At 33.7% G+C, this 16,864-nt stretch overlaps 1 protein-coding gene across 3 annotated transcripts in view; it reads left to right on the plus strand.

Annotated features, from left to right (window-relative positions):
• Positions 1 to 8,337: 8,337 nt before the first annotated feature.
• Positions 8,338 to 16,864, plus strand: part of LOC126890877 (zinc finger protein 235-like) — a 47,167-nt gene continuing 38,640 nt past the window's right edge. For all 3 annotated transcript variants that reach the window (XM_050660018.1, XM_050660016.1, XM_050660019.1), the window contains exon 1: positions 8,338 to 8,547. In XM_050660018.1, the coding sequence (XP_050515975.1) occupies positions 8,421 to 8,547 (127 nt within the window). In that variant the 5' untranslated portion in view covers positions 8,338 to 8,420. The remainder of the gene's footprint in view (positions 8,548 to 16,864) is intronic.

Consider the following 16,864-nt stretch of genomic DNA (forward strand, 5'->3'; position numbering starts at 1 on the left):
TAATGTAATGTAAATTTGTAGGTTGATAATTGTACACCTCTACTAGTTTCATCTCCTTTTATTTCACAACGTACTATATGTTTCCATCTTTTGTGTCATTTTGCCAGTTAATAGCACGCTCATCACTGTATACCATTATTTATGCAGATGACATAGTCCTCTTAACAAGAAAAAAAGCTGAAGTTGTTTAGAAACTTGAGAGGTGAAGCAAGAAAATTGCATGTCTATAAATGAAACAAAAATAAAATATTAAGTGTATTGAAATGTATGGAGAGATGAAGTAGAATAAATTTTTCACACTAAAAACAGGAACAAAGGCATACAAAATTGAAAATATCAACCAATTCAAGTATTTAGGAGTGGCAATAATTGATAAATGGGAAGAAGAAAAAGAAATAGAAAAGATACTACTAAGAGTAAGCTATAGTTGATTTTTTTACCAAGAGGAGTAAACTAAAAAGACCGATTCACACCCAAGAAAGTTACTCGAAATGTCACCAAATTCATCTTCTTTTTTCGTTGATCATATCAGCTTTCGATGATAATCCATACATATTATATTATACTAACACATCGCTAAAGAGTTCTAAAAACAATTGCTTTTATATAAAAGTAGACTAAAAATCTAAAAATTAAAGGAATAATGCAGAAAACACAAAAATCGCAGATATACTTAATTAACCTATAAAATGACAGAAGTCTCAAAATTTGATAAATGTCATTAGTGTCAAAATTTAATAACAGTGGAGTAAACTTGCCTACGGTTGGACCAATTAGAAACAAGCATTACAGCGCGGTAAATTTGAATCACTCCTCTTGGTTCAAAAACAAACAATAGTAAGCAGATCGATGGTATATGATTGAAGTCAAAAACGTATGTAGGACAACTATAATGCAAAAATGTATTATGAAGCAGTTATTTAAGTGGCATTGTATGCTTGTGGCACTTGAAACAATTAATAAGAAAGATGAAATGAAAATAGACATAGTACTGGTAGGGGCTGGCAGTTCTGAGTTAGGACTGGCAAAAAATAATAGATATGGAAAGTCAGGTGGCTAGGTCAACATTACTTGAATGTAAGAGCGACATGTAACAGATTATTTTTGGAGGAAAAAAAAAGAGAAAGACCATGAAAAGAGTTGTTAGAAGCAGTAAGGAGATTTGGATGATATAGAAGTGTAGAATTGGAGGAGGAGCGTTAATGTCCAGTAGAAATGGATAGGCTATATTTACTTTTGTGCTGTTATTTGGGTAAGATTGTTAATATTTTATATCAATATTGTTGTTGCTTGATAAAAATTCTTCTAATAATTTAATTTTATCTGACTCATTCATATTGACAATTCAGACATATATTTATACATTTTAGAGTAGATGACTTTAAAGCAATATAGCCAATATTTAAAAGACCTATCGTTATCGATAATCGTTAAACTTAAAAAGCGTTCTTGTGCGAAATAAAAATAAACTTCTAAGTGTATAATAATAATATTTATATTAGTGCTGAGGTTAACATTTAATTTAAAATGGCCAGTGGCGGAACAGGAACAATCCGAAAGGAAACCTATAGAAAGAATGAAGAACTATCTGATAGTGGCGACGAAGAATCTAAGAAGAAAAAATATAAAGAAGATAAATTATATTTTGAAAAGAGTAACCTGACGAGACGAACACCGAATAAAAGCAACGACACAAATGAAGAGATGATAAAAATGATGCGGGAAGTTATGTGGAAAAATGATGAAATGATGGCAGAAATAAGAACCATACGGAAAGACCAAAAAGAAACGATGGAATATATTAAGGAGCTGAAAGAAAAAAAACGAAAAATTGGAAGAAGGTTTAAAAATGGCAAACAATAGAATAGAACAATTGGAAAAAGATAGACGGAGAAATAATATAGTATTAAAAGGCCTAACACTAGATGCTACCGACGGAAAGCCTGTAAAGGAGTCAGTAGAACACTTCATAGGAAGAAATCTGAAATTAGAGGTCAGACTGAGAGGAGCGGTGAAGATCGGCGACCAAATCTTTGTAGCAGAAATGGAAAACCTAACGGATAAGATGAGTGTACTAAAAAATAAAGGAAAACTGAAAAATCTACAGGGACAAAAGGTGTATATAGAATCAGATTTAACAAGAAAGGAAAGGGAAATACAAGCAAAAATTAGGAAAATGGCAAAAGAAGAAAAAGACAAAGGTAATACTACGAAGATAGGATATATGAAACTGGAGATTAATGGAAAGGAGTGGAAATGGGACCATAATAAAGAGAAACTTATACTAACTCACAGAAATATCGGGGAAGGGACTTCAAAAAACTAAAAGAAAATAATGAGACCGGACCCACAACAATGACAACCAAGGCAATGAATGGGAAAAGCGATAGGGAAAAAGATGATGCAAAGGTAAACAAGGATGAAAATAGGAAAAAGGGGAAAGCTAGATTGCAGAAAAAAGGAGAGGTAAAAATGGGAACATGGAATGTGAGAAGCATCAATGGAAAAGAGGAAGAACTGGTAGAAGATATGATAAGACAAAAAATAGAAATACTAGGAATAACAGAAACGAAGATGAAAGGAAAAGGTCTTAAGAAAATACACAAAGGATATTGGTTACTTTGGGTAGGAGCGGATACAAAAGAGAGAGCAAAAGAAGGAGTCGGGATAATAAATTGCACCGAATAGACTACAACACGTTATAGAAGAAACATATGTTAACCAGAGAATATTATCGGTGAAAATTAAACTGATGGACGAAGAAATATGGACAATAATAACAGCCTACGGAGTAAATGAAGATGCAAGAAAGGAAGAGAAAGATAAATTTTTCGAGGAGCTCCAAATGCAAATTGATAATGGGGAAGAAAACATAATTGTAATGGGAGATCTAAACGGTAGAGTCGGAAACAACAACAGCGGAATAGAGGAGTGCATGGGAAAAGAAGGAGAAAAAATGCTAAACAGAAATGGTGAAAGAATAATAGAAATATGTATGGAGAATAAACTAGTTATAACAAATACAAAATTTAAACATAAAGAAGTACACAAATACACGAGAGTACAAGACAGCAGAAACGAAAAATCAATCATAGATTACTTTTTGGTAAGCAGCAACAAATGGAAAAGAGTACAGGATACGAAAGTGAAAAGAGGCTCGGAGATTGGCAGTGACCACCATCTAGTAATAATGAGAATGAGAACAACAGAGGAAAAAGAAGAAAAGAGAAGAAAGGTAGTAAATGAAAAAATAAAAAGTTACAAATTAAAAGAGGAAATATATAAGAAGAAATTCCAAGAAAACTTAGATAATACTTTGAAAGGTAGGGCAAAAAATACAAATATAGAAAAAAAATGGGAATATCTAAAAACCAGCATAATCAAAGCAGCTGAGGAAACTTGCGGGAAAGCAAAAATAGCAAACACTAACATGAGGAGAACAGAATGGTGGACGGAAGAAATACGAGAGAAAATAAAGAACAAAAAAGACAAATGGAAAAGATACCTAAGCACAAAACACCCGGAAGATTACGAAGCATATAAAGAAAAAAGGAAAGAGGTTAAAATAGCGGTGAAAGCAGGAAAGGAAAGGTCATGGGAGATATTTGGACAAAAAATGACAAAAAATTATAGGGAAAACCAAAAACTCTTCTACGGCGCATTAAAACAACTCAGACAAAAGAAAGAGCACACGATGCCGAATATAAAAGACAAGAATGGAAACGTACTAACAGAAGAAAAACAAATAATGGAAAGATGGAGAGAACATTTCAAAGAGCTAACTCATGTAGACAAGGACAACATAGGGGAGATACAAGAAAGGAATGAAGAACAACAAGTGGAATCCATAACAAGAGAGGAATTAGAGAAAGCAATAGAAAGAGTAAAACTGGGCAAAGCACCAGGCAAGGATCATATCACCCCGGAAATGATAAAATTCATGGGGACAGAGGGAATGGATAGCATGAAAGAACTAATGAATGATATCATAAATAGAGCAGAATTACCAAAGGACTGGAAGAAAGACATTATATTACCAATACACAAAAAGGGAGACAAGAGAAACTGTAATAATTACCGAGGTATCACCATATCAAGTATCCCTGGGAAGGTATTAGCAAGAATACTAGAGACAAGAATAAAAACACAAATAGAAACAACTATGGAAGACACACAGTGTGGATTCAGGAAGGACAGAAGCACGCAAGACCTAATATTCACATTAAGACAAGTAAGTGAGAAGGTAATCAAGAAAAATAGAGAGATACATATGTGCTTCATTGACCTGGAAAAGGCGTTTGACAGAATCCGAAGAAAGGACGTTTGGAAGACACTAACAGAAAGGGGAGTCGACAGACACATAATAGAAGTAATAAAGGATATGTACAAAAATAATACAAATACAGTAAGAACCAATAACGAGGAATCCAGAGAATTTTCTACAAGTCAAGGCGTCAAACAGGGATGCGTGCTGAGTCCACTGCTATTCTCAGTGGTACTGGATGAAGCGATAAAGAAAGCCAAGAGAAGAATGAGAAAACTAACATTAGGATACTGGCAAATGAAACAGACTCAACTATCGGAGCTACTATTTGCAGACGACATGGTATTGATAGCAGAAAACAGAGAAGACTTACAGAACAATCTTGAAATCCTAGAAGAAGAACTATCAAACATAAATATGAAAATTAATACAGAGAAAACAAAAACAATGATAATTTCAAATACGAGGAAGACACACGCAATAGAATTAGACGGGAAACAACTAGAGCAAGTGGAATATTTTAAATACCTAGGAGTAATAATCGAATCAAATGGTAAACAAGACATGGAAATAAACGAGAGAATGGGACGAACAGGAAGCTTATTTAACACTATGAAAACAACATTTTTTGGGAAAAAAGGGATACCGGAAAAAGTAAAAACGGCAGTCGTTAAATCAGTAGTTAGACCAACAATCATGTATAGCAGCGAGACATGGACATTGACGGGGAGACAAAAATCCAGAGTCAATGCTATGGAAATGAGGTTCCTGAGGAAAATAGCAAACAGAAAAAGGACAGACAAAATACGAAACGAAACAATTAGACAAAACCTAAAACTAGAACCAATCAATGAAAAAATAGTAGAAGGACAACTTAGATGGTTCGGGCACGTGTGTAGAATGTCGAACGAGAGGCTAACAAAACGAGTGTTCGAAACGAGAGTGCAGGGGAAAAACAAAAGAGGGAGACCAAGAGTTATGTGGGTAGATGAAATCAGGAAAGAAGTCGAGAAGAAGGGATTGACATTGGAAAGTGCAAGAAACCTAGCGCAAGATCGGAAAGCATGGAGACTACAATGCCAAACTCAACTCCACCAGCCTTACACCTAAAGGTAGAAAGGCTTAGGACTAAGTAAGTAAGTAAGTAGCCAATATTTATGAGTTGCGTTCCTGGGACGATTTTATTAAAATATAGTTAATTCGATTACATAAAATCAACTTTAACTCAATAATATCCGTCACAAAATTTATAGCATGTGACCTGTCTTTAAGAATTTAAACATTAAATAAATTTAATTTCAAACTTAAATTGCAGCTTATTCCCATGAAAATAGTAATTGCATTTTATATAAGTTCCACCTGTCATGGTTCCTTCTTTGTTTTAAGTCAGATGAAGAATATAAACATACAAGAAAGCTTACACCATTAATAAAAAGGCAGGTAATACTAGGAAGTACCATAGTTTTATTTGCTTTCTCTCAGAAGAAATAAAGGATATCTCCAACGAAGAATAAAGTAATATCACAGTATTCTGTTATATACTGGGGTAATATCAAAGAATATATTTATACTTTCCTTTAATATGCAATCCTTTACCACAAAGAAAAGAAATCCTTTACCTCATAATGGAAAGAAATGAGAGGTCATTAACCTTTGAACAAATAGCATGTAAGATTTAGAAAAAATAAAAATGTAAACTATCCACTAATAAAATAAACTTTATTTAACTGAAAACATTTTAATAATCCATTTTCAAAAAACAAAATAAATATAAAAACATTTCAAAGATATTTAACTTGACGATTGACAGTTTTTAGTTGGTGTTCTATGTCAAAATTGCTTAAAATCCATAATTTTCCAGCCTCGAGATCAATCTTGGCCGAGATCAGCCGAAGACTCGTTTATAAAACAGAACGTGGTCTTGAGCTCGACGTTGCCGTAAGATCGTCTTGGCTGAGACCGGTCTCGAGATCAGTCTTGAGTACTGACTATAAATACGGGGCTAAGAGATAACCAGAGGTTACCCCAAAATATGCGTTTTAGTTTCAGGTCAACGGCAAAGTATGGTTAACTCACAGATTTTTAACCAGAGGTTGGAGTGGGTTACCCTTATGGGTATACCCAGAAGGGTAACAATTATGAAACTGAAACGCATATTTTGGGGTAATTTTGAGGTTATCTCTTAACCACAAGTTAAGTTTACTCTGTGAAACCGGCCGTAAGTACAGTTACAAGTTCCATTTTTTCAACTAACAAACTTTTTGATATCAATTAATTTGCAGTTTAAATACTATTGGTATATAAATGTGGCAGTTAGATAATAATTTGACAAAATATTTCCGCTTCAAAATAAGCTGTCCCACATTAAAGTAATGACAAATTTAAATTTGATGTCCCACCTCCATCTACAATGGTATTGGCTCCGTGCGTCTCCCCTCTACGTACAGTCACGTGATACGCTGTCAGATTTTGTAAGGACGTTTTAGCATTGAGTCTTATGGGATTATTTTGTTAAACTTGAATATTTTATTTTGTAGTGATAATAACCGAATACAATTGTTAGAATTCATTAGTTATTAATTTATACTGTAAGTTATAGTGCAACAAAATATTTTCTTTTTCGTTAATAAATATTTATTGACATAAACTGCGATAGTGAGGTTATGCATACAAAATCAAACTGATAATCAATATTGAAAAGTGGAGAATTTATAGTGCGTTTTTATTTTCTGTTTATATTAATACATAATATCACTAGCGTGACACGACATTTTTTAAATGTCTCATTTAAACATACACAAAGCGTCCTTATAAAATTTCAAAAAACCGCCACCATGAGCAGGTCGGTCGATTTTGCTTTGACACTTTGTTAACGCTCGGAGCGAATAGAAAGAATACACTTTTTACCACACGTCGATATGTTATAAAGTTAAAATAATTTTTTTTGCATAAAACATATTCAGCACTAATCAACCAATAAATTAATGTCTAATTACGCTAAAAACATTAATAAAATGAGTTAAATATTAAATAAGTCCATAAAGGCCCCGTCTCACCATCAAATAATTGACAGTTATTTGATCAAACTTGACAGTTAGTGACACAAAGTGACAGTTAGTATGTATAGTTTGTGTCACTAGTCAAGTTTGACTGTCAAGTTTGATCAAATAACTGTCAATTATTTGATGGTGAGACGGGGCCTTTAGAGCTATTTGTAGCACCTATTCAAACACTTGCGCCTCTGGCGGCCACTGCTGAAAGCTGAATTAGAGGTTGAAAAGTTAGCCCACACACGATGCATTGCGTTTCCACTCCTTCTTACAGGTCTCCATAGTTATTTTATTTTGTAGTGAGTTGAATTCAGTGATGCGGGAGGGAGGGACTCTCTTCCACATCACTGGTTGAATTGCATTGATAAAGATACCAACTTAAAATTTAAAGTCCACTTTAACTGATTATGAAACCGGGCGTAAGTGCGTTTTTATTTTCTGTTTATATTAATACATAATATCACTGGCGGGACACGGAATTTTTTTTTAATATCCCATTTAAACATCAGAGACATGTCAAGGGTAGACACGGCATACTCACCAAAAAATCGTAACGCGGAAACAGCATGGAAACAGTCGATCGGTGGTCTATCTATCTCTTTTAACCAAGCGACCCCGCGCATGTGACCGACAAAAAAGGTGGCTAGACCACTCAATCCTATGTCGGCGTTACACCTCGATGCATTGGGTGGCATATGACTAGCCTAATCCATGCCTAATCTACCGTGTATAATATCTTTGTTAAACATACACAAAGCGTCCTTACAAACTTTCAAAAAACCGCCACCATGAGCAGGTCGGTCGATTGTGCTTTGACACTTTGTTAACGCTCGAAGCGAATAGTATGCTAAAAAACAATATACGTCCATGGGTTTTCCGTCCGGCCATCGTCCGGCATGGTCCGGCTCGGTAGTTTTTCCACACGAGTATATCCAAAAAGTGAGATCGGCAACATCGCACTGTCATATAACAGATGTTACTGTCAAGTCAAACTGTCATTGTCATTTGTCATATTCTATTTTTTATTTTAATATGGATGTAAATATCATCTAAAATCTGAAATAACACATTTTCTGGAAATTAGTCATTCATTCAGTGTACTAGCTATGGAAGTTAAAGTTGAAATTAAGCAAGAGTTTGATGAATATGACCAAAAATATATCGACACTCGGTTGTCCACATCAATAGATATGGAGAAATACTTGAAAAATGAACCAGGAGAAGAACTTCTAGGTGAGAAAAATAAAACAAGTACCTACATAATTACAAAATAATATTATTTTTACTGAAATCACTTACTCGAATCTGTGTATTAAGTTACAGAATACTAACTTTCTCATATCTTTTAACAGGTTGACTGGGCTACCTAATTCTCCCAATATGCCCCGGCAGGCGTATAAAATACGCCGGCTATGCACTTGACTAATATGTGCTTGGCATATGGGCCAATTTTTTTTATTATATATGGGCAGTCAACCTGGTATTTATTTAGTGTTGACTCACAACTCCCACAAGTCTGACAACTGTATATATGGTATCTGCCTTACCTTCTTATCATTTTAAAATTAACAATTAACTGCGCTCGGCTTTAATTTTTGTGTTTATCTCATTTAAAAATGTGAAATTTTCACATCAATTTCAAATTATGGCCGCCATTACAGTATGCGCAGATCGCTTACGTATGGATTGATGACAGTTTATTTCTGCAATGTTGCCTAATTTAAATTTTTTTATAATTTCTTGTGCAAAGACGGAAGGTGCTTTATTTTTTATTCAAACATAAACATAATGCTCGTTTCAATCTTTCTTTGTCTTTTTCTTCTTCTTTTATTCGATTTGCTTGGCCTTGACTGCCGTAGCTCGTCTCATTTATTGTTTATTTGAATGGTTTGAATGACCCCAGGAGCGGTCAAATACCTCCTGGGGTACTGAAATTTACCTGAAGAGGGTTGCTGTGATTGCGCGCAACGGAAGGATTAAGGCAGGTAAACAAAACACTCTACACTCTAATACCCGAAAGTTAGGTTTGGACCGAAGGGTTAGGTCTTCCTCCTTTGAAAATTGTACTGTATAATATATAATATATATAATATATTAATTTTTTAATTTTATTAATAATTAACAAAACACTCTACACTCTAATACCCGAAAGTTAGGTTTGGACCGAAGGGTTAGGTCTTCCTCCTTTGAAAATTGTACTGTATAATAAATAATATATATAATATTATTAATTTTTTAATTTTATTAATAATTAATATTATATTAATAATAATTTATTTATTTAATACAATAAATATTAATTATAAAAGAAACACTATGTAGTTTTTTGTAGTTGGTTTTAACATCTTTCTGCATTTGCATTTATAATATGGGGTATACAAAAATAATATGGTATGGAAATAATTCTGCGAAAATTTTAAACTTGGCAACGATGCTTTCATCCCTTAACTAAGGAGGTAGAAGGGGGTTGGCTTAGCATTACCGACGCTAACCAGCGCGTCCTTTTCGTTCTTTCTTGTTCATACCGTGTTTGTGTTAGGACTAAGCATCAAAAATGGCGTGAGATGAACCATGTAGCATCGGCGTGTTAGAAGCTGGCTACATGGCGAAAACCAAGGACGAGGTGCTAAAGTTTTTTGTTAATCACGGGGTGTTGAAGGACGTGATAGTGTGTCTGTGCGGAAATACCCTTAAAATGGACGGAAAGATGACTTTCAGGTACACCAACTCAACTACTGGGCATAACTGTAATTTTCCGATGTGCACCTTAAATGCATTTAAATAATTAACATCAAAAACCTATTGATAATTACAATTTTGATTACATTTGATATTAATCTGATAATTTACTATTTTATTTGTTGTTTGTACTGTCATTTTATGGTAATTTTTTGGACTTAGCCTAAAAACCCAAAAAGAGGCCAAATTTTAATGATTTTGATGTGGCAAATTATATAAAGTGCATAAAAAGTATGAAAAAGACACCAAAAATATGCGATTACATCTTTGTTCCGTAAAAATAAATTTTAAATGTGGCAACAGTGCGCATATCTACAACAACTTGAGTATTGCGCATAACTGTAATTTTGGTAATTTTCTGATGTGCAACTTAATGAATATAAATAAATAACATCAAAAACCTGTTGATAATTACAATATTTCGATTACATTAAATATTATTCAAATAATTTACTATATTATTAGTTGTTTGTATTCTCGTTTTATGATAATTTACAGTTTTTAATTTTTTTGTGTCTTTTTCATACTTTTTATGCATTTTTTATAATTTGCCACATCAAAAACATTAAAATTTGTCCTTTTTTTGGGTTTTTAGGCTAAGTCCAAAAAAATAGGCCATTTTAGGCAAATCCGTTTATATCAAATTTTTACCGTCAACCTGTTAAATTGTGTTCTATCATATTGTAGAATTCATTTAATCTATATCCTTTTCTGCTGAGATGTGGAGTATTGTATCTCAATGATAGCCCTGGTAGGGCTGATAATAGGAAAAAGTGTACTTTGTGTAATGAAAGGGAGGTGGAAGATATTTTGCATTTCATGGGACGATGTCCCATAATATGTGAATACAGAATGAAGTGGTTCAGAAAAAGTAGATTAGATAGGGAAGAATTGTTGGAACTTATTGAGATGTTTGGGCTGGAGGGAACTGGTTGGATATGCAAGGGATGCATGAAAGTATATATACAATCTAGTGTTGGAACAGTGGCGGCTCGTGGCTTTAGGGACAGGGTCGGCAAGGTGTTTGTCTCCTCAGATAGGTATACCATCTAATTAAAAGGCTTCAATCATCATAGAAGATTTTTGGTTGTTGTTTTTTTTTATTTATTTTTTTTTGTTTTTTTTTCACATAGATTTAGAACCTTAACATGTTTATACATTAACTTTAGTCTTTGTTGTTATAACATCATCGTAAAATTTATTAATGTGTTGGGGAGATTTTAATAGTTTTTTTCTATTGACATTTGAGAAAAGCTTGACTTTTTTTGCTTGTTTCATGGTGTTTCGACAATACGTTTTGACACTTTTGAGACAAGAGAAATCGCGTTCATTTAAGAGGAAACAGTAGCGATCAACAGGTTGCAACAAACGCGTTCCAAGATTGCGGCTGTAATTTTGAATATTTTGTCTAGATATTTGGCACACTTATTCCTAATATAATAAAGAAAGGCGGTACAGAGCCCAATTTCAGAAATATGTTAGTATGTGGAAATTACTCTATAACTAAATAAAATATTACAAAAAGGTGCCTGTACCGCCATTAAGAAAGACAAAAAAATACACTTTCTTCAAATAAACTTTTTTATCCCGTGCCTAGATTTTGTGTCACATTGGAACTACCAAAAATCGATATTTTTATAACAAGAAATCTAACGTCACTGACTTGGCAACACTTCGCGCCTAGGTATATAAAAATTATTGTTTTGATAGTATAAACGTGACTGTCAGTGTCGAATCACCGACGCACTGTTGCCTCACTTTTGAAAGTTCGCAGAACTTTCGCAATCTTCTACCGCATTTGTTGCTACCTGTTGATCGCTACTGTATCACCTTAAGGCAAAAGTTGGTAGCAATGAGATAATTATTCATGATAATAATTTATTAATTTCTGGAATAGTTTGTTGCAATGAATTGCAGTATATAAAATTATACATATTTTGTAACTTATCTCATCTTCCGAAAATATTTGGATCAGCATATAAAACTTTTAATTAATTTCTTTAGTTGTTTATTTGATGAAAGAATGATGCATAGTTTTAATACACTTGTCTAATAGATATTTTGAAAATTCTTTGGCGTAACTTTTAAATTTTTGCAAATATTCAAAAATTTGCAAATCTTCAAAATTTGAAAAAAGGAGTATCTATTTGCACAAGTAATAATAGTATCAAAAATTTCAAAATATACTTGTTTTTCGACATCTGTGTCATACTTTTGTATTTTTTGGGGGTGTTCGGAAATATCAAGCGAATCCAAAACGTCACTGCGTATATATTGAAAGTTACTATCTCTGAGATTTTTTAGCAGCTTTGTTATTCTATTTTTGGAATAAATAATGTCAGCTGACTGATTTTCAACAACATTGAATGTCACATCAGTTTGGTTAAGCACTTTCTTAAAAATATGTAAAAAAATATTAAAAGAATAATCATTTCATTTTCAAACCGATTGCTTCACGAATCGAGATAATATCATCACTTGCAAAATTGTGGCCTTTTTTAATAAAATAAAATTTAAAACTTCCAAAAGCTGTTTACGAAAATCTGCTACTAAGTTCATCTACAAAAGCTACTAATTTCATCCCGAGCGCACTATTAGGCAGGGTACGTGGCTTGCCTGCTGCTGCTCTCTGCCCATCACCAAACGGCAGATTGTTTATGTGCCGGACTCTTCCATTCAAATACGGGTGAAATTCTGGTGAAATGTATAATTGGTTGCCTATCTGCTAATATTCCTCAGCGCTTCAAATGGTAGATCTAGGGATGGCATGCCGTCCCTGTCGAAGCAGATCTTATAAAAAAGAATTCACACAATCGCAATCGGACGCATGGCTGGGATTATTAATTTGAAAATTTCTTACGCGTAGGGATCACTTAACGTATCGGATTGATCGAATTCTTTTATTTTTTTTATTTTACAGAAACGAGTATCATGAACTCTGATTAAATTAAATATTTAGAAAATCTACAATTTGTCCATAAATGTGTGGGTCGGCACTGCCGACCCTGCCGACCCTGACCGGCCGCCACTGTGTTGGAATATAACTATTAGACTCATAACCATAACACTCTATTCTTCTTCTTCGTGTATTTTGCCTCTTCATCAGTTTTTAAATGATTTTGAGCTTGTATTCACCACATTCTAATAGTAAAATTTAATCTATATTTTTTTACTGCAGTTAATACTTATCAATTAAAGAGTGACCTTTTATTCTTTATTCAATCTTAATTAATTTATTAATTTAATTGTGTTTATATGTTTATCTAAGTACATAATAAGTACTTTATAAAATTGCATTATGTATTCTGGTCAGGGCCGGATTTACATGTTGAACCCGACTAGGCATTAATATTTCTTGCCCCCCACGCCTTGATAAAAGGACACAAAATTACTTATAAGTACTATTAAGTTAACGACAACATAAACAATGAGGAAATTTGTAAGAAAATTTAATTTAGTAGACTGACCTTAGGCCTTAGGTAGTTTTTTTATTCGGCGAAGTGTAGAGAATGACCACTCCCCCGTGCAGTTTGTAGCTGGTGTACTAAGAGCCATCCTTAATGGTATTTTAACTTTCGGGTAGACGTCAGTTACATCTTCTTTCCTCAATAGTTTATTCAGTTAGAGGAGGCTTAAATCAGTTCTGTATGTCACTTTGCTCCAAATACAACAAAAAAGATTTAAGATGTAAACATTCTTGAACCACTCACTCTTCAAGATCATTCACGTACACTGTTCATAGTTCTATAGCCTTCTCCGTAATCGTGGACGATGTCAGCTGCTTCACTTCTTCAAAAAAACCAAACAAGTTTGCAAGTGTTAGTACTTTTCTGCAGGTATCCCTAGCTCAGTGCTGAGAGAATCTACCATGACATAAAGTGTTTATGAGAAAATTCTCTGATCCTTTTAAAACTTAAGATTCACTTTTGCCAGATTCATCATGAGGTAAGGTTTCTAATCGCCAAAAATCATTTCTAAGCTCTACCAAAAAACCAGCCAACGGCTGGTAATATCCTTTTAATTTACTTGGAATCGTTCTAAAACGGTACTCCAAAATGTGGACAAAAATGCTGTCTAGTGATTCAAGGTTTAATCTTAGAGCAGAGATGCATCACTTCGGTATGAAGGTTGTTCGTTCCTGCCATTCTCTATTAGTTTCAAAGTTTCTGTAATTGCCGGCCAATTTTCTTTTAGAGCTCGACAAGCATCGTTTCTCACTGACCAACGTGTTTTAGATAGGCTATGAAGTACCACAGAGCATTTGTGGTTCAAATAAAGCTCCCATCGATGTGTTGAACTTGTGAAAAAATTGTAGAGTTCTTGAAGTAGACCAAAAACAGAAACAGCAACCACACATGAACTAACGGCCACAGATCCTACCAGATTAAGGAATGAGCGGCACATGGGACATACTCAGCCTGAGGACATAGTTTTTTTATTCTGGCTTGAACACCTGAGTATATCCCTGCCACACTACTGGCATTGTCATATGACTGACCACGGCATTTTGTGATATCCAAATCGAATTTATCAAAAACATCGATAATAGCTCTTCAGCTTTGTGTCCGACGTTGGGCAAAAAACACAAAAAGCGTTCGACGGGTATGTCATCCCTAGTTATATACCTTAGTACCAACGTTAATTGGTCAATATGAGATATGCCTAAAGTGGAGTCTACCACAATCCCAAAATATTTTGCTTCCTTAGCTTCATTTAATATTTGTCTTCGAAAATTTTCAGCCATAAGAAGGACCACTTCTTCATGTAGATTTGGAAATGTATGAAGTTTTACCTGAACCTCCATCGCTATATATACTTTCAAATGCTCTGCAAGAAAGGGGTCAAACTCTGATAAAAATTGTATTAAACCTAAAAAGTTGCCTTGATCAAACAGTCCTAAATGTTCATGGCTACCACGAAGAGCTAATCCTTTTGTGGATAGAAATTTTACAGCGGCAACAACTATAATGTGTGGTAAACTGTGCCAGCGTGTACTCGGAGCTAGGCAATGTGAATAAAATCCGTCCGTTCCGCGTCCTAACAAATTTGGCGCTCTAGGCCAGTGCCTTGTCAGCCTAGTGGTAAATCCGGCCCTGATTCTGGTGCCTGGTGTAAGCTTATCCTAGCTAGGGAATTTCACTGGAAACTAGGATAGTTATCATTTTTTTTTTCATATTCATTAGTTTTTATTTTTTATTAATTATTGTTAATTTTATTGTTATTTATAGAAAAAAAAAATGTTTTGTTTTGTTTTGTTTTTTTTTATTTCCACGAGACAAGCCCAATACAGTTAAGTACAATTGTTTACAAATTTTGGAACAATTTAGTATACTAAATATAAGTCATATATATAACACATAAAATATAATAGTTAAAATAGTTAAAATAAATAATATAAATTACATACAGAACAAATTAGAAACAGACTGGTAAAGGTGGACATAACAAAACAATTAAGAGGCAATATTAATTTGTTGTAAGTTGCATATAAATTGGTTGGGTGTGGAACTAAAATTAAGCCTCTTGGTATTTTGATTTGCTAGATGTAACATTCTAGTTATAGGTTCATTGAGGCCATAATTACATCAATGAAATGGTACATGAAAAGTGGTTTCGACTGCATTTCGAGTACTGTATGAAGGAACTTTAAAACCTCTTTTACTCTTTTAAACCTAACCTTTACTCTTTTTAAGTTAGGCAATAAATAATGACTATTTGCAGTACCATTTAACAAACTATATAGAATTTTCAAATCATGGTGATAACGACGTTCTTCCAGGGTATTGATATTTATAAATGCTCTAATTTCGTCATAACTGTAAAACTTGTTACTCCCAGTAATAGCTCTAATTTTAAATCCCAAAAACCTAAGGAATTTATTTTGAACCTTTTTCAATTTTTTTCTGCGTAAACATTATAGTAAGGTGACCAAATACTACAACAGTATTCCAAGTAAGGTCTAACAAGAGAACAGTATAACAATTTTAGGGTATTGGGACTTTTAAGATCATAGCAATTTCGTTTCATGAAGCCAAGCATCTGTAATGCCTTTGAAATAATAGAATCAATATGATCTGCGAATTTTAGCGATTTGTCAAACAGTATTCCAAGATCTCTTATTGTATTAACACAATCTAGTGGTGTGTTATCAAGTTTATATTCAAACGGAATATACGTTCTACCTTGATAAAAACTAATTTTATGACACTTTTGACATTTAGCTCCATTTCATTGTGTTTACACCAATCCTGTATTTTATTTAATTGAAATTGCAGATTTTCGGAATCGTCAGGAATAGATATTTTCGAAAAAAAATTTAAATCATCCGCAAACAAAAGCTTATCACAGTTTATATCTGCATTATCATCTATAAATATAATAAGTAATAGCGTTCCAGATGTGAACCCTGAGGGACCCCAGAACTGACAACTACATCCTGAGATAGACAATCCTGGATCCTTACTGCTTGGCGCCTTCCTATTAGGTAGCTTTCCAGCCATTCAAGCAGTTTCCCATCTACTCCAGCAGCTTCTAATTTAGACAATAGGATGTTATGATTTACCCTGTCAAATGCCTTGGAGAAGTCTGTATAAATAGAATCAATTTGATACCCACCCTCCAAAGCACTTGACAACGCATCCAAATAGCAAAGAAGCTTTAATTCCGATGATTTGTGTTTCTGAAAACCATATTGCTCATCTACTGGAAACAATTTGAAACATACCGAGAGGCAGTCCGACACTAAGCTTTCAAATAACTTAGGAATAGTACTTAATATAGAAATCGGTCTATAATGTATAACATCAGATCT

Source organism: Diabrotica virgifera, chromosome 9, assembly GCF_917563875.1.
Source record: "Diabrotica virgifera virgifera chromosome 9, PGI_DIABVI_V3a".
In the NCBI taxonomy this organism is placed as follows: domain Eukaryota; kingdom Metazoa; phylum Arthropoda; class Insecta; order Coleoptera; family Chrysomelidae; genus Diabrotica; species Diabrotica virgifera.